At 42.5% G+C, this 24,254-nt stretch overlaps 1 protein-coding gene across 12 annotated transcripts in view; it reads left to right on the top strand.

Annotated features, from left to right (window-relative positions):
* PKHD1 (PKHD1 ciliary IPT domain containing fibrocystin/polyductin) overlaps window positions 1-24,254 on the top strand; it is a 279,614-nt gene that overhangs the window by 106,253 nt on the left and 149,107 nt on the right. For all 12 annotated transcript variants that reach the window (XR_010070475.1, XR_010070473.1, XM_063330663.1 and 9 more), the window contains 4 exons: window positions 17,582-17,789; window positions 18,770-18,927; window positions 20,494-20,688; window positions 21,751-21,876. Coding sequence is in view for 10 of the 12 variants with exons in the window: in XM_063330663.1 (XP_063186733.1) it covers window positions 17,582-17,789; window positions 18,770-18,927; window positions 20,494-20,688; window positions 21,751-21,876 (687 nt within the window). In the remaining 2 variants the exon portion in view is untranslated. The remainder of the gene's footprint in view (window positions 1-17,581; window positions 17,790-18,769; window positions 18,928-20,493; window positions 20,689-21,750; window positions 21,877-24,254) is intronic.

Raw genomic sequence — 24,254 nt, 5'->3', positions numbered from 1 at the left:
TCGAGGTCAGGCTGATAGGCCTGTAGTTCCCTGGATCCTCCTTCCGACCCTTCTTGTAGATGAGCATCACATTAGCCACCCTCCAGTCATCTGGTACCTCCCCTGTTGACCAAGATTGTTGATAAATGATGGAGTGCATCCATTAGTGCAATGCATGCACAGAATGAGGGGTAACAGTTTCAAACTGAAAAAGGGGAGATTTAGATTAGATATTAGGAAGAAATTCTTTCCTGTGAGGGTGGTGAGACACTGGAACAGGTTGTCCAGAGAAGCTGTGGCTGCCCCATCCCTGGAGGCCAGGCTGGATGAGGCTTTGAGCAACCTGGTCTAGTGGTAGGTGTTGCTGCCCATGGCAGGGGGTCGGAACTAGATGATCTTTAAGGTCCCTTCCAATTCTAACCATACTATGATTCTATGTCAAGCTCTTAACTAACGGGTTGTTTTTAAAGGCAGTGTGTGTCATAGAGGAGGAAAAAGAAAAGCCAATGCATTTGAATGCCTCATCTCCCTCCCTTATTCTCCTTTGTGTCGACCTTCATACTGGTAGGCATTCATATCCTCCATCAGGGCTTGAACTTCCACCCTCCTGGCCTACAGGCAGAAATGTTGCTCTCTGAGCATCGCTGACATGTATGGCTCTCAGTCAAAAATGATGTCAGACACTAAGGGGTACAATTTGAGCACAGACAAGGAGCAAGCCGTACTGCTGTGCAATACGCCTGTCAGTTCAAAGGAGCCGAACAAGGTCAGGTGAGGTCCATTGTTGGAGGGGAGTTGGTGAACAGATGCTTTTCAGAATCAGGAGAGATCAGAGGAGGCTGGGGAAGGTGCTTCTGGCGGTGGCAAGGGAGGTGGGCTGCACTACTCATGAAAGCCACGTCAGGTGCTCTTGACAACTGTGTCAAGAATCAGCAAGGTTAAATTATTTCGTGCTTGCAAACAGCTTTAATAATTTCAGTAAACTGGCTTTGGAGAAGGGCAGAGCTTTTCTATCCCACTTCCTAGAGGGGCTCTGTGAAGAACTGCAATTAGATCATCGGGGCTGAACTGACTGTCCGTTACTGGCCATTGAGTTTCATACAGTTATCCCAGCCTTCAGTTCGGTAACTCACGTTAGATTAAAGCATGCCTTCCAGAAAAGCTTGGTCTTTGAGGACATCAAGGGAAACGGAAGCCAGCATTTTCTGCAGAAGCTTGTTCCAGAGGATTAATTTGGTTAATCATCCATGTTTTTCTTTTTTTTTTTTTTTTAAGAAAAGTATTAAAATGTCTGATTTGTATTTGCCTGATAACTGCTTTTGCTGTTTCGCTTTCTGTATCTTCTGCTACTTTAAAGTACCCTTCCATTCTCAGTTTGACTTTTGTGAGTCAGGATTTTGTCCTTATATTCTCGGAGCTTTGTAACAAGACCCTTATCTTCTTCGTGCTGCTTTGTTTTCTAGCAATGTAGGAAAAAACAGCACCATTTGTTGCAGCTGTGCCTCCTGTGCTGCTTCTGAACCTCTATCATCACTGATAGTAAACCCAGGTGACCATGTCAGTACCCTCAAGGCATTTCTCACTGATATTTCATACGTTTTACTCAGTGCCATAATCCCCAGTGATTCTTCATCCTTGAGGAAACCAAGAAGGTGAGGTCTGCAACCCAAGCATTATCCGGATGGAAATACATAGAACCAAAGGTGGCTTGGCCCATCAATGGAAACATCTCTCGGTTTCAATTTCTTAACAATTCTTATTCAAGAATTCTTATCAATTTCTTATTCAAGAAATCCAGACTAGCTATGAAGCCACTTTTAAGCTCTGCACTACATACAGTGTCAGTGCATGGCTGCAATTAAGGTTCTTTCAAACCATATAATCTGCAATTAGCGGGTAGAAACCCGCTAGAAAACAAGACCAAAAGGAGTGTGTTCTTTTGCTGGGTTCATATTGCTTACATGAAAGAGAAATATGCTGTTCTGTCTCCAATTTAACACCAGTCTGGCCTGTGGTATAGAACAAATTGTTGAGCATGACAGGTTCTTTCATATATATATGAAAGAAGCTGACATGCTCAGCAATATACATTTGTGAGATACATATATATACACACGCATATATATGTTATCTCAGATCAAAATCATTAAATAAGCAGGCTTCCAAATTCTTAGTTGTCTTAGGTGAAGACAGGACTGAGAGCATTTTAATTTCTTTTCTCCTTCAGACTGGGAAGTTTGGGGGATGCTCTGCAGCCATGGTTGAATTCAGCTTGTTTAGTAAGCGCTGTCAGCTCCTCGCTTTGATATGTTAATATGACTAAGGGTTTCCCACAATTCCCTGGTGAGTGGCAGTCCTTTGCTCCGGTGGTTGTAGCAGACTGGGAAATTTCACTGTTGCCTTTGGCTTTAGCCAACTCCCCTGCCAGTCAGAGCATGCCACCCATAAACTGCCTGTCAATCACCCGTCAGTTTTAAAGGGAGTTTCAGTCAGCCAGGGCAACTCGACTTTTTGACAATGTAATTACGGCCCTCGCATCCGCGGTAGGGGCCTGAGCGGGGCTGAGAGAATTTTATTGATTGTTGAGAGGGGAAATTTATCACTGTCTCCAGCTCCGGCTGCACTCTATTCCCTGAGAAACTCTCCTGACAAGCCTTGGGAGAGAAGTTTAGCATGGTGGCCTTGGCTGTTCTTGCGCCTTTGTCCTTTCCAGGGAAACCGGACTGGAGACACCAGCAGATGCTGAGCAGAAGGCAGGGACCGGGTGAGGAGGCAGCGTAAGAGGAGATGCTGCATCAGTAGCCGAGCACACCTACCGCCTAATTCATGGTCCCAACACTCTTGTTACCAGGGACAGAAAAATTTTAAAGGCTTTTTCCATTCTGTTCCATTTTTTACCAGTCCTGTGTAGATAAGGTAGTTATTCCATTGTGTCCCCTCAAAGCAGATTGTGCCTCGTCCTAAAAAAACTCCAGCAGTTTTGCTGTGTATTTAGGTGAAATGTTGTCAGTAGCAACACTGCAATGATACAGGGCATGAACATATGAGCCTGTTCCCTGCATTTTGACTAATAACCTATGCCTCTCCAACTAGATTGAAAATGTTACAGATTTACTACGATGCTACATTCACTTTGCCCAGACTTTAAAAGCTGTGTGGTAAAGAAAACAACAATGTCCAGAGAGTTTTTTTTAATACTGTACCTATTTATAATCACCTGGGGAGGAATAACCCCATGCACCAGGACAGGTTGGGGGCTGACCTGCTGGAGAGCAGCTCAGTGGAAAGAGACCTGGGAGTCCTGGTGGACAACAGGATGACCATGGGTCAGCAATGTGCCCTTGTGGCCAAAAAGGCCAATGGCATCCTGGGGTGCGTCAAGAAGAACTTGGCAAGCAGGTGGAGGGAGGTCATCCTCCCCCTCTACTCTGCCTTGGTGAGGCCGCGTCTGGAGTCCTGTGTCCAGTTCTGGGTTCCCTGGTTCAAGAAGGACAGGGAACTCCTGGAGAGGGGACAGCAAAGGGCTACCAAGATGATGAGGGGACTGGAACATCTCTCTTATGAAGAAAGGCTGAAGGATTTGTGTCTTTTTAGTCTGGAAAAAAGACGGCTGAGGGGGGATCTTATCAACATTTATAAATACTGAAAGGGTGGGTGTCAGGAGGATGGGGCCAGGCTCTTTTCAGTGGTGCCCAGTGACAGGACAAGAGGTAACGGGCACAAAGTTGAGCATGGGAAGTTCCACTTAAACATGAGGAGGAACTTCTTTCCTTTGAGGGTGGCGGAGCCCTGGCACAGGCTGCCCAGAGAGGTGGGGGAGTCTCCGTCTCTGGAGACATTCCGACCCCACCTGGATGCGTTCCTGTGCCACCTGCTCTGGGTGACCCTGCTCTGGCAGGGGGGTTGGACTAGATGATCTCCAGAAGTCCCTTCCAACCCTGACCATTCTGTGATTCTCTGAAAATAGACTTGTCAGTGGTCATTTCAGCCCTCTAAACTCATCGATAGTCCTGCTGCAAAGAATGTCCCTGAACTCGCAATGGACGCTGAGAGTGGAAGATGACATTCTAGAGGTAATTCTGCACTACTTCTATCCCAGACTTCCCTGCATCCAAACCAATCCTAAACATTTTCAGCGTTAGCTCAAGAAAAGAAGTATTTTTTATCAGTTGAACCAATTATTAAGTTTAATCACTTCTAATCAATAATAAAACACAAAATATTTGCGAGCTGTGCACTGTGCTCTACAGAGCCTGTGCATTCCTCAAGAGATCAAACATTTAATCAAATGCTGCTTGCTTTTCCTCCATTAAGCAGTGTTATGTATCTGTGCTGAGTTTGAGATTAAGCGATCATAGACAACATGAGAGAATTTGTTCTGCTTTACTCACATATTAAAAAGAAAATCTTCCCAGGGGAAAAAAAAATGAAAAAAAAAATATCTGTAGCAGGGGGATTCAAGATAGGGTGCAGAGATCTGCTAGAGATAGGATGTGCTTTTTTACCTTACTTGAGTGTTCGTTGATTGAATATATGTTATTTATGTTATTTCCCAGTAACTGAAACCATTGATTTTCACACCCCTGTTACACCAGGAGTTCAGATCCTTTTCCCCTTTCTGGGGTCACTTCCATAGATTGGTTTTCCTTAGATGTTAGTTATTCTGTATGGTGGTTGCAGGAGGCTTTTTTGCCTTCTATGGCAGCATTTTTCCTTTCAAGACCTTGACTTAAACATGATGCATTAAAGCAGATGGCTCTTGAACAGAAGGCTAAGCTGCCTCGAATCCCCTTGCGTTCACTGGGGGTAAGAAACTGCACTTAGGCACTTCCCATGGAGTAACTAATGTACAATGACTTGTTTCTTCACTTCCTTATTCACAAATATAAGATGACCATTAGTTTTTAAAGACCTAGCAGATGGGGGGAAAAAAAACAGAGAGCTGGATTCAGGGAAAGCTGCTGTGTCTTTTATAGCTCGCCCTTCTCTCTAACAGAAATGGATCGATCAACTTTGATTTAAATTTAAATCAGTTGTTCTGTATTTTGGTGCTGATCTGAATGAAGAAAAAATGTGATGTAAAGAGGACTGAGAAATGGGTGCTAATATATAAATATAAAAATAGATATAGATATAAAAATATAATATATACAGAATATAGCTACTATATTAGCTTGTGTTTCTTGACAAGGGGAGATGTATGGATTACTACAGATGTGGAGGCTTTTTGTGGGGTGAAATAGTTGCTTCTTAAACCGTGCAATATAACATTGAAATATCTTTTCCAATTTTGGCCCCAACTACAACCAGCTCAATGGCTGGAGGAGGAGAAGCCACCACCAACAAAATCAGGGAGAATCAGGTCATCCTCCCCCTCTGCTCTGCCCTGGTGAGGCCACATCTGGAGCACTGTGTCCAGTTCTGGGCTCCCTGGTTCAAGAAGGACACGGAACTCCTGGAGAGGGGACAGCAAAGGGCTACCAAGATGATGAGGGGACTGGAACATCTCTCTTATGAAGAAAGGTTGAGGGATTTGTGTCTCTTCAGTCTGGAAAAAAGACGGCTGAGGGGGGATCTTATCAATGCTTGTAAATACTGAAAGGGTGGGTGTCAGGAGGATGGGGCCAGGCTCTTTTCAGTGGTGCCCAGTGACAGGACAAGAGCTAATGGGCACAAACTTGAACATGGGAAGTTCCACTTAAACACGAGGAGGAACTTCTTTCCTTTGAGGGTGGCAGAGCCCTGGCACAGGCTGCCCAGAGAGGTGGTGGAGTCTCCAACTCTGGAGACATTCAAACCCCACCTGGACGCGTTCCTGTGCCACCTGGTCTGGGTGACCCTTGTCTGGCAGGGGGTTGGACTAGGTGATGTCCAGAGGTCCCTTCCAACCGCTTTCATTCTGTGATTCTGTGAATTTTCACCCTAGATGGGAGAGAGACTACAAATTCTGGCAAGCTGAGAAGCCTGGACTCAGACCTGGGTTTTCTCAGGGCTGCAGGCTGAGACAGGCAGGGACCCTCCATTTGGGCTCATCTTCACTTTTCCGGCATGTCTAATCCTCTTTCATTGCGTGCTAGGGATGCACTGAACTGATCTTAGCATTTAAATGGTCGTGCTGCCCTGTGTACCTGCTCCTGCAGGCAGACGTTCCCCGTCTCGTTCGGCGGCAACAGCGCGGGACATTAATCGGCAATAATGCAAAATGTTAACAGCTGTGTGCAGCTCGCGACGGGATCTGTGGTAGTCGGCTGCTGCGTTTGGAGCCGTTTGTTCCTGGTGGCAGTTTAAAGAGGTTTTTGTGTGTGTGGCACCTTTGGTTGTAAGCTATTTGCCAGCATGAGTGTGGGTTTTTTGTCAGGCTTGCTGGTTTATGCATTGAAGGAGCTGGGAAATTTTTTTCCCCTTCTTTTCCGGACTGATGTAGCTTGACAACGTGACTGGGTAATCTCTGATTAAAGGAAATTTTTGGAAATGTTTGCATTTATGGGGCAGCGCATAGGGACAGTATATTTTCTGCAGGCTAGTGTAGTAAGAAAGAGAAACAATGAAAGTTTCCATAGATCTGTTTGATCACAACAGCCATTCCCATCCCCAGTCAGATACTCCTTGCTTTCTTGAAAGTGCTGTTCAAAAATATCTAGGTGGAAATGCTTTAAGATGAAAACTGTAGTTTCATGAAACATTCAGCAAGACTAGGTCACTTTCAAAGGTATTTCCTACTGGAGAAAATCAAAACAATTCACTTTGTCCTCTTGTTTGGATGGTGTCAGATTTATTTTCCCCATTGGGAGAAGGAAAAGTTGTTTAATTCTAGCATTTTGCTTTCACCTGGACTTTCATATTATTATTTTTAATATTATATTTATTTCATATCAACATTTCTACACTAGTGGAATGCAGTGTTTTTACAGAATAAAAATCAAAGCCCCTAAACCCCCAAAGTGACATTAGTACAAAAAAAAAAAAAAAAAGTGTAATGGTTCCAAAAATATTTTTTTTGCGGAATTTTTATTCTGTGGAAGACAGTGAAGCTTTGGCCTCATTTGAATTTGGAATGAAATCACAGCTGGCTAGCTGTAGATTTGGATTTCATCTTCCAGAACCCACTTATAATGGGGAATCACCACCCCTATTTTACATGAGAGAAGGAAGAAGCCAGAGAGATGTTGAAGCTGTGTCTGCATTGGGGCTTGGATGAGTGGGCCACCAAGCAGGTTAAAAGCTGATGTTAAAAAGCTGAGCTGTGAGTCATCTCTGTGCATTCACAGTGCTTGGACAGAAAATAACTGCTAGGAAACATGGCAGCCTCAGTCCAAAGCTGCACCACAAATTCCCTGCCCTGGTGGGATGCAGCAATGTGCCCTTGTGGCCAAGAAGGCCAATGGTATCCTGGGGGGCATGAAGAAGAGTGTGGCCAGCAGGTTGAGGGAGGTCATCCTCCCCCTCTACTCTGCCCTGGGGAGGCCGCACCTGGAGTGTTGTGTCCAGTTCTGGGCTCCCCGGTTCAAGAAGGATGGGGAACTGCTGGAGAGGGTACAGCAAAGGGTTACCAAGGTGATCAAGGTACTGGAGCATCTCTCTGATGAGGAAAGGCTGAGAGACCTGGGTCTATTTAGCCTGGAAAAGAGAAGAGTGAGAGGGGATCTTATCAATGTTTATCAATATCTAAAGGGCGGGTGTCAAGAGGATGGGGTCAGACTCTTTTCAGTGGTGCCCAGTGACAGGACAAGGGGCAATGAGCAGAATCTTGAACATAGGAAATTCCATCTCAATATGAGGAGGAACTACTTTCCTTTGAGGGTGGCAGAGCCCTGGCACAGGCTGCCCAGAGAGGTGGTGGAGTCTCCTTCTCTGGAGGCATTCAAGACCCACCTGGATGTGTTCCTGTGCCACCTGCTCTGGGTGACCCTGCTCTGGCACAGGGGTTGGACTAGATGATCTCCAGAGGTCCCTTCCAATCCCTATCATTCTGTTATTTTGTCACCAGAGCCTCTCCATGAAGGATGTCTGCCTTGAGACAAGCATGTGATTGTGCCGCAAGGAAGATGGCACATGATGGCTTTGTGCATTGTCACCTACTACGGTTCATGTGACAGGACTAATCAGGTCCAAATTTCCTGTCTCAGTCTGCTTGTTGCTTGCATAAAGCTTCTGCCTGATGCTGGGTTTGGTCCCACAAAATGAGGACATCAGACGAGCTATGGGTTGAACTCACACTCAAATTCAATCTAAAATACCCAGGGTGATCCTGAGCACCCAGCACAGAGGCTGCGGCAGGTTGCCTGTGCAGCAGGCAAAAAGCTGATAAAGTCCTGGGTGTCCCAAGGGTTAATGAGCAGTTATAAATTAGAAAGGGCCTCCTATTTTACCTCGGGGCATGCTTGAAAAGCTTTCTGCACTGGCTGTGTCAGGAAGTAGCAGAAAAGCTGTCTGCATCTCCCCAGGAGCTGCCCACACACACCAGTTCATCCTGCAGGACTGTATGGGGGTGGAAAGACATCTCCCACTTTCAAAGCAGAGACATCCCTGTCTTTCTGAGATGCGTAGAGGGAAAAAAAAAAAAACCACACCAGATTCCTCTCTTTGCAAAACAAGCTTGAAACTTTGTGCAAATGCTTAGGGAATATACCTAGGATTGGTATTATCCTATATTTCTAGGATTGGAATTAACTGGGAGAAAAAGTAAGCTGTAAACCTTCAAGTCCAGAGGTCTGAGGGCTCATGGTTCAGGTAGGTGCTTTTAAACACACATGAAAAGGTAGGGAAGCAGCTCTCATCCTTCCTTTTCTGATTCCCTACACTTTATGACCAGCGACCGGACTAGTTCCTGCAAGAGTTGAGGCAGCTGGGGCATTTTTTAATAGAAGTCTTCATCTAATCCAAGTTCATGTAACAACTTCTCCAGGTTCTTAATTAAGTTCCATTTGACCACAGAGAGCCGTAGCAGCACAGCTGTGTGCTATCCTGACCAAGGAGTCTTTCTGGCAAAGATTTTCTATTCTTTTTCACTTAAGAAATTTTATACAGTCTTATTTTTATGGTTCATTTTATTAACTGAAGTAACAGCAGCAAAAAGTCTCTGTCCTGGGTCTAAAAATATAATTTTTAAAAGTCTCCTTTCTGAAGCACCTATTTCCAGTGGATGTATTGCCATTCATCACTCTGACATTTGGAAATTTTAGGAATGGCCAAGCTAAGTCTGAGTAGGCAGTGTAATTTGGATAGGGAAAAAGGAATAATAAGGGATTATGACAGTGGAGAGGAAGCTGAGTTCCTTAGGCAGTCTGGCACCTGAAATGCTGCAGTAAATTGTTTGGTGTTTTATTACTGGAGACTTTTACACCAGTGGTATGACTTTTTGTTGTTGTTGTTTTTTAAATCATAGCTATAATCCATTGAATTACTTTTTTAACTCTGTCTCTTGCAAAATTCTTTTCTTTTTCTGGGGGGAGTGTAAACTGCTTTTTCTTTTCACTTTGTTCATGGAACTCGAAAGATCTTATTCTCATTTACACTAAAGATTTACAACGTAGCTGCCACAGATTGACAGATTATCTGCAGTATAACTTGTATAGTCACGGTAAATAGATTGTGTGTCTGAGCCTGCAGTTCTTGTAAATTCCTTTTGTGGTATAAAGGGATCTCATTACCTAAACTTTAAAGCACCAATAAACTGTCAAAAGGTGTAAAAGAGCTTTATAGTTTGTCAACACTAGGAATAAACTGTGTGTTTGTAACCTTAGTTAATTAATTTGTGGTAAATAGGAGAGAAGATGAGATGCAGCAGGATCCTGGTACTATGTAGTTAGAGGAGAAGGGTTCAAAGTCTGCTGTCCCATGCCAGAAGAAGATTGTTTAAAACACTTAAAGAACGTTTGGGAGAAAGACCAATAGTCCCCATAAACCAGGCAGGTTTAGGGCTGGAACCAGTCCTCCTAAAACCCATTTAAGGAGTACAGTTTCTACCAGAACTCCCATGCATAACTCAGACTCTTCAGCTCTGCCTAACTCTGGATGTGCCTCACGCTGGTTCCTGTCAGGCTTGGTTAGGAGGTTCCCTGGGTATCTAAAGTTAGGTGGCAATATGTGCTCCAAAAAGTCTTGTTTTCAGGTCAGGGGTTTATGATTTCCATCTAAGCAACATGTTATCTAGTCATCAAAATTTGTAGATCTGGAGCATCCTATAGGTTTAAGGTGGAATTCATCTAACTAAATAGAAATGTGTGAAAGGCAAGAGTTCCTTTCAGAGCAAACTCATGGTTAGAAAAATCATTAGACAGTGAGATATGGGTTTTCAAATGCCTTCTGGTTGCCACTTGGAGTAAGAACACAAACGTGTTGTCTGTGGATACAGATTGCAAGAGGATAAATTAGACACAGAAGAGTGACTGTGCTGAATATAGTCCAGGGAAGGACTGTTTTATCTTGAAGCAGCATGTTCTGGAAACAAACAAAGTTGAAAGATTATGGCCAGTAACTCTGAAAATGCTGTAAAAAACAACAGCACCACCTCAGAGAAGACCTAAAGGCTTTCCCTAAAAGGGTTGCCACTGGATTTATGTGTTGTAGATGTGCAAGAAGCTGGTGATCACAAATGCTTGGAAGAGGTGAGCACAAGTTCTGTTCAAATACAGACTGACTCCAAGACAGTCTGTGGGTTGGAAAGAGAGTTGGAGAAAAGGGGAAGAAATAAAGATGGAAATTGGGAAAGTCATAGGGAGAAACTTGAAGGTGTACATAACCAAATGACTGAACATCGGTCTTGGAACACAGCACCCAAAGTACAACTTGGTAGGAAGAAAGAAGAGGTATCAGTGGCCTTGGCTGACATTGAAGAGAAGCCAGGAGGCCGAGAAAACATTCTCCAACAGGAAAAGAGTAGATATTAAAAATAGATTGAGGGAAGGCTTAGAAGAAGGCATGAAGTGGGAGATATGCAGAAGAACCTGACAGGAAGACCTGTAAGTCCCATTGACTACAGGACTTGTTTCCTAATCAATTAGCTTAGACCTGCCTCTCCCTACCCTGTAGTCATTTTTTTCAAAACCGTCTATTTCAGTGTTTCCAATTGTAGCAGCTTCTGCTTTCAAAGCTGGGTGATCAGAGATAACTATCCAACACCCAGTTCAAATTTTCAACACCCATTGAGGTACCCAATATACACCTGGAAGAAGAAATAATATTCATGTCTTTTCTAATCAGAGCATTGTAAATAATGACCTAATTTATTCAAATGTACAACACTCAGTACAATCCACATTTTGCCTACTGTAGACAGACTTTCTCGTAACCCTGGAGATAAGTAGGCCCTGACATACCTTGCTGAGTTTGCTGAGTTTTGATGTGATTCTGAGACATTTCTGTAAAGGTCAAATTCTCTTCTCTAGTTGAACCACTTATAACTAGGTGAAATCAGTTAGTGAAGTCATACAGCATCCTAAGTTGATTTACAAAATATTTTGTGGTAGGGGCTGTAAAAAATGAAATTTATGTTATTTTTCTTTGTCTCTACTTGACATATAAAAGAATGGCATTGGACATATCAGAATTGCCTTCCCCTTAATAGTTTTGCCAGGTCTATATAAGACTGCATCTTCCCATCATGCTTCCAACAGGAAACATAAACCAGGGTCCTGGTGCCAAGATGTTCCTTATACTACGATTTGTGATTAATTCATTTTGGAATTTGCTTTCAAGTCCCTTGCATCTCTGGGTTGCCATTTGTCAACATGGTTTTGCTCTGCTCAGTGTTTAAAGTTGTTTCTGTCAAGTCGTTTAGTAAAATGTTCAATTCTTACTTACCTGCAATAGCACTTTGAGTCTAAAGGCTCTCTCCTGTCCCTTTAACATGAAGGCACTTCTGCTTTAGATCTCAAAATGTGTTTATTTTCCAATCTGAGCTTAGTTAATTATTAAAAATGAGTTCAATAATTGAGGAGTTATACAGATTCATCTATTTTTCACTACTTTTGAGTGTTTCTGCTTGCACTACTTTTGGGGGAAGAAGTAATTTAAATATACTACAGCTGTTGGTCTTTTAAGCCTTCTACTCTCAAAGAAGTCATTTATTTACCTGTTGCGCAGTCCAATATCAGTCACTGAAGATTATTTTATGAACCCTGCATGTTTCATCTGAAATAGAGTTTGTTTTCAAGGGGAAACAGGAAAGAGGTCTCTGAGCCTCAAAAGGGTGGTCCTGCAGACAGACTGCAGAGAAAAGGGTCTTTGTTCCAGGGAACCCCCTTTAGCTATTTATGATCTTTGTAGAGAGATCATTGGTTCTTTGAAGGAGAAAAGCTGGAGAAGATCTCTGGGAAATGAGAGTTGTCTCCCAGTTGGAGATCTTTCCCTCCTGAGGTGTTCATCAGCACATTTCCCCTCCCCATTTAAAAGCTGGAATGCCTCTAAAAAGTGCTGTATCCTACCCAATAAACCCACCCCTGGTAGGTGAGCAGAGGCCTGGAAACTTCATTAAGAAGGAGCAAATTGATTTGGCTGTCTGCTAGCTGTTTGGCTGTTCAGTTACCTGAGTGTCAATAGAAAGGTCTATTTCAGGCACCCGGAGTGGTATTGAAGGTATCTATGTGGGTCTGGCAGATAGGACATGGGACTTAGGTGGGACCAATGTCCTCCTGTAACAGCAGCTAGAGGCCAATTGTACATCCAAAGTGGCATGTTTAGGTACCTAAAACCAACCCACAGTCTCCAAATTAAGTCAAGTCAACTGCAGACACCAGTGGTGATAGGGACTGAGGGGCTTGGTGGGTGTTATGCTCTTTTTCAAGCTATCTTCATTTAAACCTCTTTGATGCTTAAGTTGGAGAACATGGGGGTTGCATGTTTTCTTAAAATTGGAAATATGTGAGATATAGGCCACAATGTTATACTTTCAAAAAAAAAGCGAAATTTTAGGGTTACTAGCTGTAAATTTTTTCTAGAAAGGGGAAAGGGTGATTTTAAACAGCAATGGGTGATGACTGCTTGAGAAACAGTGCAGTACATTTCTGTGTGGGTGTATGATGGGTTCCCATCAAAACCATAGGGCTAAGAATATGTTATAGTTAAAGCAAAGAATCCTCAGTTACTGACCAAATTCTGTGTGTCACTCATGCTGCTTAGAATAGAAGAAAATCTGACCTGCAGGTTGTCATGGTTTAACCGCAGCTGGCAAATTTGACCACACAACCATCCACTTGTGCCGTCTCCCCTCACCCCACAGCAAGGTAGGGAAAAGAGGGAGAAAAAGGAGGGGAGGGAAAACTTTGTGGGTTGAGATAAAGACATTTTAATAGAACAGTAACAGAAGGGGAAAGTAATAAAAATAATAATGGTAAAAGAATATACAAAATTAAGTGATGCAACACAAATTACTCTCACCACTGGATGATCCATTCCCCAGTCCATCCTGGCCAGTGATCATGGATTCCTGCCTCCTGGCCAACCCCCATTTATATACTGGGCATGACATCTGTGGTATGGAATATCCCTTTGGCTGGTTTGTCTTGTCTATGCTTCTATTGGAGGCTGAAAAAGTCCTTGACTTATGATAAGTATTACTTAGCAACAACTAAAACAGTATGTGTTATCACATACAGTCTGGAGAAGAGAAGGCTCTGGGGGGACCTTATAGCGGCCTTCCGGTACCTAAAGGAGACATACAGGAAAGATGGGGAGGGACTCCATCAGGGAATGTAGTAATGGGATGAGGGGTAATGGTTTCAAACTAAAAGAGGGGAGATTTAGGAAGAAATTTTTTACTGTGAGAGTGGTGAGACACTGGCCCTGGTTGCCCAGAGAAGCTGTGGCTGCCCCATCCCTGGAGGGGTTCAGGGCCAGGTTGGACGGGGCTTTGAGCAACCTGGTCTAGTGGGAGGTGTCCCTGCCCAGGGCAGGGGGGTGGAACTAGGTGATATTTAAGGTCCCTTCTGACCCAAACCATTCTATGATTCTATGTTTCTATGACCAACATAATTCTCATACTAAATCCAAAACACAGCAGCTACTCAAAAGAAAATTAACCCTATGGAAGCTGAAAACAGAATGCAGGTGGTATGAGGGAATATAAATGGGAAGCATAGAAAGAGGAATCTGCTAGACTTTTTTTTTTTCTAATGAAAATATTCTGAAAATATTCTAAAAATATTGGAAACTGGAAGTAGATCTTACACATACAAACACATATCCCACCTCTTCTAAATCATCAGGATAAAGGTAAAACAAACTGTGGAATGGGAGACAGAGAGGGAGGCTGGGACACCACAGTAAGAAGTAAAAAAGAAAAAGGGAAAAAAATAAAGGAGGGGTGTTCAGATACATTGAATACTCTTTTTTTTTTTTAAGAAGAAAAAAAATGATAATATTTTCCTTAAAAATCTTTATTTCAGAGCTTGGAAGTGGAAAAAAGCCTGAAACAAGCCTTTTCCATCAGAGCCTATTTTGAACGCAGAATGGTGGTTAGCACCTCTTAATGATAAAAGTTGTTGCCCAGCAGTGTTTTTATAATGGTTGCTGTAGTATGTGTGTGACAGATGTTCACAATGGGAGTCAGTTGTGTGTCTGGCCACAGATGCACGCAAACACACATTAACACATGCACACAAATCGGTACTATAAACAAAATGTCCAGAGCTGCAGAAAAATTGTGTGCTGCTCAACATGCAGATGGCTGCTGTCAGTCGTTCGCTTTTATGCGAGTCCTAAAAATTCACGAGTATCACTCAATGAAAGAAGGTAAATGAATAAAGATGATGAGACTGCTGCTAGTAAAAGAATGCACATAGGCTGATATGAAGAGCGGGTTTTTTTGAGCTGGCTAAAGCCGTATTGAGGATGAGGTCTCACAGGGAAAATCTTTGATGTCTGTGCTCATGTATGGTGCAAGATGGATTTTGGCTATATCTACATTAGAAAACAGTGTGGCCCAATAGAAGGAGATCTGTAGAGCAAATGATGTAGGTGTAGGATGCAGGGTCCACACTGTATGTGTTCTGGGGGCTACTATAGTGATTCTAGTCTAGTTCCATTAGCATCTAAAGAGTATTATATGTCCTATTGGATGACAGCTTCTGCATTAGTTTCATCTAAAGGAAATCCGTTTGATGCATTCCAAAACAGTTCCATGACATGAACTGAAGCACATTAAGTGAAGGATGTCTGGGAGATTTGCTTAGCTGTAAGCAGAGAAATTTCACCTTTCATTTAAGAAAAAAGAAAAGATAATAAGCCAGAAGTATCTTAGATAGGTTTAGATGCCCATCATTGACACAAAGAGCAGGTGCTCAAATATACTTCAAGATGACAGCGTATAAAGACTTGATTCTTCCTTCTCTTCTTCTGCTGTGAATTTAGTGACTTGGAGGTTGTCATGTTTTTGGCCAAACTGGCCAATGGCCAGCGACAGATGCTCCCCCCCAGCCTCTCATGCATGGACAGAAGGAAGAGAGATAAAGAGATTTAAGAGTTTAGAAGAAACTAAACTACTTTACTGAAATATTAATAATAAGATAAAAAGGAAAATAATGAAATAGATAAAGTATATACAAAACTATATTAAGCTCCCAGGATGAAGTCACCAGCAGGCCCTGGGGAAGTCCCAGGCTGGACTCAGCGACGAGTGGGAACTGGGTTCCAGGGTTGGAGTCAGGAACACACCGATCAGGATCAAAGGCAGATGGACAGACAGGGTCCTCCTCGGACATCAGCCATTGAAGGAAGAAACTGACGCTTTGATCCCTCAGCTTTTATACTGAGCATGGGGCATATGGGATGGAATACCCCTGTTGGTCAATTTTGGGTCACCTGTCCTGTCCGCTCCTCCCTGCAGGTGGGACCCTTCTATGTTTTTCCATTTCTGACCCTCCAACAGGTCAAATAACGAAATTAGCTGACCTTGGTTGTTATAGCAATAAGTATAATCAAGAGCCTCTCTGCATACTATTCCTTGGCACAAACTGTCTTATCACTCTGAATGAACCGCTTTAGACACAACAAGATGTTAATTTCAGAAAGTTAGAAGAGGCCTAGCTAAGAAATAAAATTACTGAACAGAAAGTTGGTTCTCTTTTACCTCAAACCAGGACAGAGGTGCTACTCCTTACTTCCACCTTCATTAGGGAAAGAATTGTGACACTAGAGTGTAAGCAATGAGAAAGTGAAACAGCATATGGAGAGAGAGAAGCTTGCTTAAAATAATTTGAAAATGATTTATTGGATGCAACCTCTACTCTCAGATATTTCTGGTGTTATTGCTTTTCTATAGTACAGCCAGGGAGGACAGTAACTTGCTGTGGGCTAAAGGTAAATTATGATCTATTGCAAAGGAGGGCAGGAAAAATATACTAAAGGTGGGTGGGTGAAGTACATGCTCTCCCCTGATGGTGTTCAGTGTGTTGGATCTCACTGGACCAATCTGTTCCAAAGCCTGCTAGGGAAAAAGAAATGTCAAGAGTTAAAGCAAACTTCGTGAAGCTGAGAAGGCAGGGTGAAATGGTAAGATGTTTCATTGCTGGGGCTTGTTGCACACAGACTTGGTAGTATGTCCACCGAAGAGGAGGGAATTTGGGAATCTGCAGTTGCAACCTTGCTATTGCCTTCCAGTGGTGCCCCAAGGTTGTTGATGCAAGGGCTTTTCCTCACCTTGCAGTTGTGCTTACCCGTGTGTTCACACTTCTTGCCAAACTTGTAACCCATCCCCGTCCCCAGGGATGTTACAGGACCTTCACGTCAACTGAACCATAAAGTTGAAAATATATTTTCAAGTCTAAGACCTCACCAAGAATATGTTCCAGCAGTATGTGCTGAGATTGGAGTTTTACGGAAAAAAATCCCCAAAGCTACAACATTTAAAATAGTATGGCATTTCATTTCTACTTCTGGATGCGAAAGGCTGAAGCAAATTCTTTTCATGTGAAAAGTTTAAACCACTTAAACCAAGATTTCAAAAAAGGACCCCTCATTTTGGATCCTCCATTGGAGACAGTTTTGAGATGACCTCATGTTGCGAGCTGAGATTGTAGTCACCTTTAAAAGCTTTTGAAACTGGTAATATTTGCCTTACCGTTATGTCACTGAAATGTTACTAATAGAAACGTGGTTTTGTGAATGCAAGTTACTTGTCGGCCTAGGTTCACTGCATGTTGTTTTGGACACTTGCCTGGGGAATCTGCTAATTCAAACTGCTTTTTGCGCTCTGAGAAGGATGATGGTCCCTGCAGATAGTGCTTTTCTCCTTCAGTTATAAAGGGTGATTAAGAAGAGGGTGTTTCTCATATAGGGAATTCAGTTTGCAAGAAAGAAACTGAACTTCAGCTCCCACTCCCTGTTGAGAAAACTTCTCTCCAGCGTGTTTTTTCAACTTCTGGGGACCAATAAAGACAAAAGATTTGAAACGAAGATGTTGTTTGGAAAGGGTTGCATTTTTAATGCAAGCAGATGTGCACAAATCCTCTTTTGTAGCATTAATTCCGTCTCTGCTACACAGCATCAAAAAGCAATGAGTGACTGTGGGATGATCCAAGCGAGGCAATGTTCTCTAAGCAAGCTGCTCCTGTTTTTTATATTGATTGACTTGCTTTTTTAATTTTTTTTATTTATCTTTTTTCAGGCTGGATGCCCAAAGTAGCTTTCACACTCTTGAATTCATCAGCTCATGCTAATGACAGACGATTACTGCTCCAGGAACCTGTTGACTGGCAACCTGGTGATGAAATCCTGGTGGGAAAGACAGGCCTTGGAGATACACAGCAGCAAGAAGAAATGGCTGTTATTGAGTCTGTGAACAACACAGAGCTGTACCTTAGATCACCGCTCAGGTATCCTTTCAAGGGTCAAAGGGATTTCTATAGCAGAGAGCTAAAGCAGGGGAAAATATGGTCAAAGTGAGGATTTACAGTTTCCTGTGGGATATAATAACTATATAAATCCCTTTAATAAAGGTGGTCAGAGCTATTTCAGTTCCTCACTCCCCCTAAAGCCAGCAGACATTCAATCCTGAATGTTTCTGACTACGTCTAAATTCTGTATCAAAACCATGAACTCAGAAAACCTTTGAAGCAGAAAACACTGATGGCCAGTACAGTCCAGTGGCCTCAGCACAGGGTTGACAAAGAATTTTCCTGCATACTTAATTTCTTGAGAAAGTGCATTTTTTTTTTTACAAAAAGTGTCTGACTTCTATAAAAATAAATAAATAAAAAGCCTCCCTTCTTGGCTGATTTACTTAATCTGATTAACAACACATCCAGTGTGAATTACTTCAGTTTGGAAATACTGATTCTGTGTTTTCAATGAGCTGTAGTTTCACTGCCTTACGCTCTCCTTGTCTTCTGTGCTCGGAGATCTTGGTCAAACTGTGCTTCTTATCATCGTAACCTGAAACCCCAGCATTGAAAAATGTTATCTGTTTGGGAGGCAACCCAACTCCAACGCCCAGAAAGATTAACGGTATCATTTTCAGAAGTGTCTGGGGCTTGAGGAAGGAAGGTACTAATGGTTTTCACCAAAATATGTTTTAGGAAGATGAAGGAAGTTCAAAGGCTGAACTATTTTGGTGTAAACTTACATAATCTAAGGAAAATTTGTGAGCTTGAGAGACAAAAAGATGAAAAAAAACATGAGCCAAGGAAAAATATACCTAGGCTATATATGCAGACGCATTGGATATGCCACTGTCCGTGGTGAGACAGGACTGAAAACAGCTCTGAGTTTGGGTAGTTGGAGTCATAAGCTTAGGGTAAACATCATTCTTGCCATCTGGCAGGTACTTTTGTACCTTTTTTATGTCTTTCCCTAGGTACTCCCACATTGTTGGAGAGGGATGGGTGACCGGCCAAAGCCCGCCTTTGAGTGCTGTGGTGGCACTGATTAGCAGAAGGGTTGTTGTTCAAGGAAATGTCACGATGGAGAGGATGTCCCACCTCAGACAATGTGCAAAAGCAGGCTTTACAAAAGGTGAGGAGCTCTTTTCTCATTGAAACGTACTGAGGAGGAAAATTGCTTTATTGAAGTCACGTTGTGGTATCTTTGTGTATTAAAGATCTTTCTAACAGGGTAACTTTGAGACATACCAGCACCAGGAAAGTGAGTTTATCTTTCCAAACATTGTTTGACATTGAAGTGTGAAGTCTTGGGAGTTGAGCTGCATTTCATTGTAATATCTCAGATGTACTATTTTCACATTGTTGTTTCAAGCCGTCTTGGGAAAGATCCTTTAGTTTTGCCTGAGCCTAAGGGTGTAGAAAAGAAAGTATCTTCTGAAAACATATTTCAGTGTACATAATATATTAAATTTTTAATTGTGTTTACTATTTAGTCACTTTAAGAAGAAGGAAAAATGAAACAGCCCAATGCTGTTTGTACTCTTTAGTGTAAAATATTAAGACATTGTTTAGTGTTTAGGGATACTAAGAAAAAAAACAGGTGACGGTTTCTTGTAGCATATAGTAACACTGGTGAAATATATCTCAGTTTTACCTGTGTGAAACACCATAAAGTTTGACAGGTGGCTTCCTGATTTACACCAGCTGGTGAGGAAGCAGAATCAGACACAGTGGTTATAATTTGAGGAGAGTTAAGTTATCTGGCAACCCAGGTGTAAGTTTTCCTTTAAAAATAAAATGCCTTGGGCTTTCAGGCTGTGACACAAGACTTCATTTGATATCCCGCAGCCAACTGCTTATATTACTCATAGATTTATGGTCCATTTTCTATGGAACTCATAAATATAGTCTCTGAAATGTGCTAACCGTTTGAGGTTTTTATTTGAGTTAAAGGATAGGAGGATTTCTCAGAGGAGTCACCAGAAGATGAGTAGGCAGTGTTGTTTGTGGTTAATTTACCTTCTTTTAAAGAAAATTGAGAATTACTGAGCATAAGCAGGCAGTGCTGGAATTTGAAATCCCCTCTGCACCTCCACTGAACAAGCCCAAGCTGCACATTCGTAGCCTGAATCCCCTCGTACCAAAATATCCTAAGCACAGACCTATGGAACGTTGTCTTTCAGGAATGTCTATGCCTTCCTCAGCCCTATGATTTACTTTCCTTGTCTTTAGACTGTGGGTAGTAACAGTTCCTCACCCATCTGCAGGGACAGTAGGGAGAGGAAGAGTTTTAAATAAATTTCAAAATGTTCTCATTTCAGTTTAGCCATGCCCAATCCCCTTTTCACGAACCTCACCCAAGGTAAATCAATGTCAAATCCATCTTCCTCATGCATAGGACTATTTAAAATTGAACACAAGGAACTTTCCAAGGCATAAAACTGCCACAGCTTCCTGCTGGTTTTAATATATATTCCTCAAAAAATGTCCAGACTCTTAGGGAAGGAACCATGAGAGTATTTAGAGGGGGTATCAAATATGCTTGCCTGTGGCTATTTGTCTTTGGGCCCATGTTTAAGGTTGCTCCTGGAGATGGAGTCAATGTGATGGGTCTCATGATGTTTCTTGGGGCACTCTGCACATCCCACGGTCACCATGGAGAAGTAACACTGACAGCTCCCTCCGGATTGTATTCTAGGTGGCTCCAGGTGTCTGTACAAGCAAAGCGAGAGGCAGCTGGGGTCTCGGGACCTGGGGGCCATCGTGGTTGTGGAGGCCTTCCATGGAGAGGCGAGTGGACTCCAGATGGAGGGAGTTCAATTCCGCCACGTGGGCCAGGCATTTCGGCAGCACTACAGTGCCCTGACTGTTGCTGGCAACGCATGGATGGCAGGTGAGATGGCTGCACTGGAGATGGGCTTGAATGATCTCAAATGTCCACCTTTTCCTACCCAAAGTTGGGGCAGATGTCCTCAAAACCCACTCAGCTCTTGAGTCAGTTGACAAAGCGGATTGGTAAAAAGCTGTAGTCTAAGCCCAGGTGAAACTTGATGGAGCGCTTTAAGCTGCTTTAGTTCCTTTGCATCTCTGGACAGCATCTTCCTAAAATAATATTTCATTTTTATGCCACACCTCTGAGTTGACATGCTACTTCTAGCTCTGGAAATTAAAGCATTAATATACTGTAAGGGAGCCAAGAGCAGGCTCAGGGCTGTGCAGGAGCATAGGCCAGAGTGTAATTCTAATAATAAATAATAAACCTGAAGGTTAAGGAATATATTAAGTTCTTTTTACTTTGTCACTGATAAGTTCTTCTGACTTTGTCATCTCTGTAGAAGTGTCAAAGAGGGCTCTGAAGACTGGTGGTAATAAGATCAAGTTAGGTGGGCTCAAATAATATTTTAGGGGTACCGGATGGGACTTTCCCCACCAGCTAACCCACACTTATGCCTTTCTTATGCCGTCTTCGACACTGAGTGAGGATCTAGGCTTTCTGGTGGCAGAAGGCAGCAGTGGCCACAATCCCAGAGCACAGTGGGCAGGTTACCATATCTGGCTAGACAAGGTGTGAAGGTTCTACCGTGTCCTTACTGCTCTTCTGGAATATTGCTTCTCTCCTTTAATGCCACTTCAATCATCCAACTGCCTGAGATCTTTGCTTTTGGGATCCTACCCTACCCTTTCACTGGATCTCCTCCTCCTTCCTCATGATAGAGCACCTACATTCACCCATTTATATGCTCAGGGCCCCTCTTCTCCACTGTGGCCATCTTAGCAAAACCCGCCTGTTGGCAAAGATCTACCAGGTGAGTAAAGGTGGGCAGCTGCAACCGAGCAATCTCAGGGAGCCAAAAGGATTAACTGCACAGCATCAAAAGATGAGAAGCTAATATAAAACTCTCCCAAACTTCAAGCTGCAGTGTGCTTTTTGCTCACAACATTCATTTCTTTCCAGACTCTTACATACGTGGCTGTTGTGTTTTGGACTCCTTTGGCCAAGGACTCCGTCTGACTGGGATCTCAAACTTTAGCGTGGACAGTAATGTTTTCTACAACATTTCAGGCCATGGGCTTCTACTGGGTAAGTGAAGCAGGAAAATAGCTATCCTAGATGTAACAGCTACATGTGCTGCTTACCATTTGCATGAAAATGCCTTTGGAATAAAGAATAGCAGATCCTTAACTGCACCCTGAGAACTTTAATCACATCTTCCGCATTTTCTTGTATCAGTGAATCTGGAATAAAGCTCCCAGGATTCCACATGCAACTCCTAGAGCTATTTCCATTAGACCATATACTCCCTGTTTCTTCAGGTCAGTCTTCATTCAATCTGGATCCTTTTTTTCAGTGTACAAGTGGAAGATTTTTTTAGGGGATTAATTTATCTGTCTTTGGAAGAGCACCATTATGCAATATTTAAGACCCCAGTTCAGCTAGGCATTTAAGAGCATACTTACCTTTAACTTCAGTCATTTGACATGGAAGATAATGGAGTGAGAGCATATGTTAAAAGTTAAACAGAGGATTTAGTACTTAAATAAATTGGAGCTTGGAGCAACAAAAATGTTAAACAACAAAATATTTCTCCTAACTAACCATCAGGAGACTGACTTGCAGCATCTTCTGCTGGGATCTCATGTTGCCTGAGTACCTAAAGATATAGCTCGATTTTTGTTTTCCATCGGACATGGGATAAAAATGACCAATTTTAAGATAAACATAGGGGATGGAGGAAAGCCTTCAGTCCTGATCCTGCAGTTCCACACACAGAGCAAGTCCCTACACTAGGTTCTGTACATAAACATAATGAGAAGAGATGGATGACGATTTAAACAGAGGAGACCTATAAAAGAAGAGCGACTGTATACATCTTGCAGACAAAGAGAGATGGCTCAGAGAGATGCAACGACTTGCCCAAGGTGATGCCACAGAGTCCTTGTGGCTGTGGGGAAGCAGAACAAGATATTCAACCTGCCAGCATGCCTTGGCTCACTCTTGCTAGGACATGTGTCAGAGTCAAAGGACTCTGGACTGAGCTGAACATTTCCACTGAAGTCGCTGCCTGAATACACCGTATCCACAAGATCTCTTTAATGGCTTCACTGTCAGCAGCTCCAGAGGGTCTGATGGATGAATTTATATATCATTTTGTTGCCTGTGAAGGAATATTTATTATAGCTGGCTATTTGCAGCTCCAGAATTGGACTCCCTCAGTGATTTCATCTAAAACCTTTATTTTCAGGGGGTTTGCAAGATAGCCATAAAAAGTCGCTCTGGGCTTAAAATTAATTGACACACCAGGTCTCAGCTTGGAAGCCAAGTCCTTTTATGCCACCTCGAAAACCTATATGGCTGTCAAAAGGTCTGCTTTAGGACCCCATTCATGCTCTGGTAGGGGGAATTGTTTGTAGTAAATACAGCCTGGAAAGGAAATATTTCCAGTATAGATCTTGTTCCAAAAATGAAGAAAGACTCAAAAGACTAAGAGGAAGGCTAATAAATAATTACTGGCATCCCTAAACCAAAGGACACAGGTTTTCTCTGTGAAGTGGCTTACTTTTGGGGTAGTAGTGATTGGGGAAGGGATTTATATTTGGAATAGAACTTGAGCAGATACAGTTGAAGATAATAATTTATGATTGAGAAACAAAACTAAATAGTTTTCATTTGCTCCTGGTGTGGACCAAACAGACATGATCCACTTTGTGTTCTGCTTCCAAAACATCAGAGCAGGGGGACATATGCCAATGTGTCCTTATTTGGATTTGACTTGTATGGGACTGTCCACTTTTTGCCATTGGGTGGAACGTTTCTTCATGGTGTAGATTAAAAAGATTATTTTTTTTTCTTCATACTTCAATACAGTTACTAGATCCAGGGCACCCCATGACTCTGAGTTGTGTGATCAATTGGTTGATTGATTTTTCCTTTTCCTTCTCATACTTCATTGCTTAGAGGGGCAACCCCCCGACTTTTCTGCAGTTGCACCAGGTGTTTTTAAGACTATTTAGAAATTTTCTTACATGTAAGTAGGGCAGTGGATGGAGACACAGAAGATAGACAGGACTTTGAATTCTCATACTGCCAGAAGCATGTCTGGGTGTGCATAGGTGAGCCACTTCCCCACTCTAAACCTCTCTTTTTCCAACTGTAAATGTGCTTTATAATATTCCCTTTATTTGTTTTTTCCATAAACTTGCGGTACAGTATGGATAGTGTTATATTCATAAGTAACACATATTAGAGAGTCTTGTGCATATTGACCTGCAGAATCATGGTCTCTATTGCCTCTTTGTAGAATATTTATTGTAGTATTCCTTTCCCTGATTGTGTTTATCTCATTAGAGTGTAAGGTCTTTGTGGCAGAAACTGTTTTATCATATATGATCAGATCATGCTTGTGGCCTCCTGACATTTCTGAAGGGTATAGCCCTTCCTTTTCCATGCTGTGCACCACT

Source organism: Chroicocephalus ridibundus, chromosome 3 (assembly GCF_963924245.1).
Source record: "Chroicocephalus ridibundus chromosome 3, bChrRid1.1, whole genome shotgun sequence".
NCBI classification, from domain to species: Eukaryota; Metazoa; Chordata; class Aves; order Charadriiformes; family Laridae; genus Chroicocephalus; species Chroicocephalus ridibundus.
Note: the sequence above shows the minus strand (reverse complement) of the source record. Positions and strands in the feature narration are given on the sequence as shown.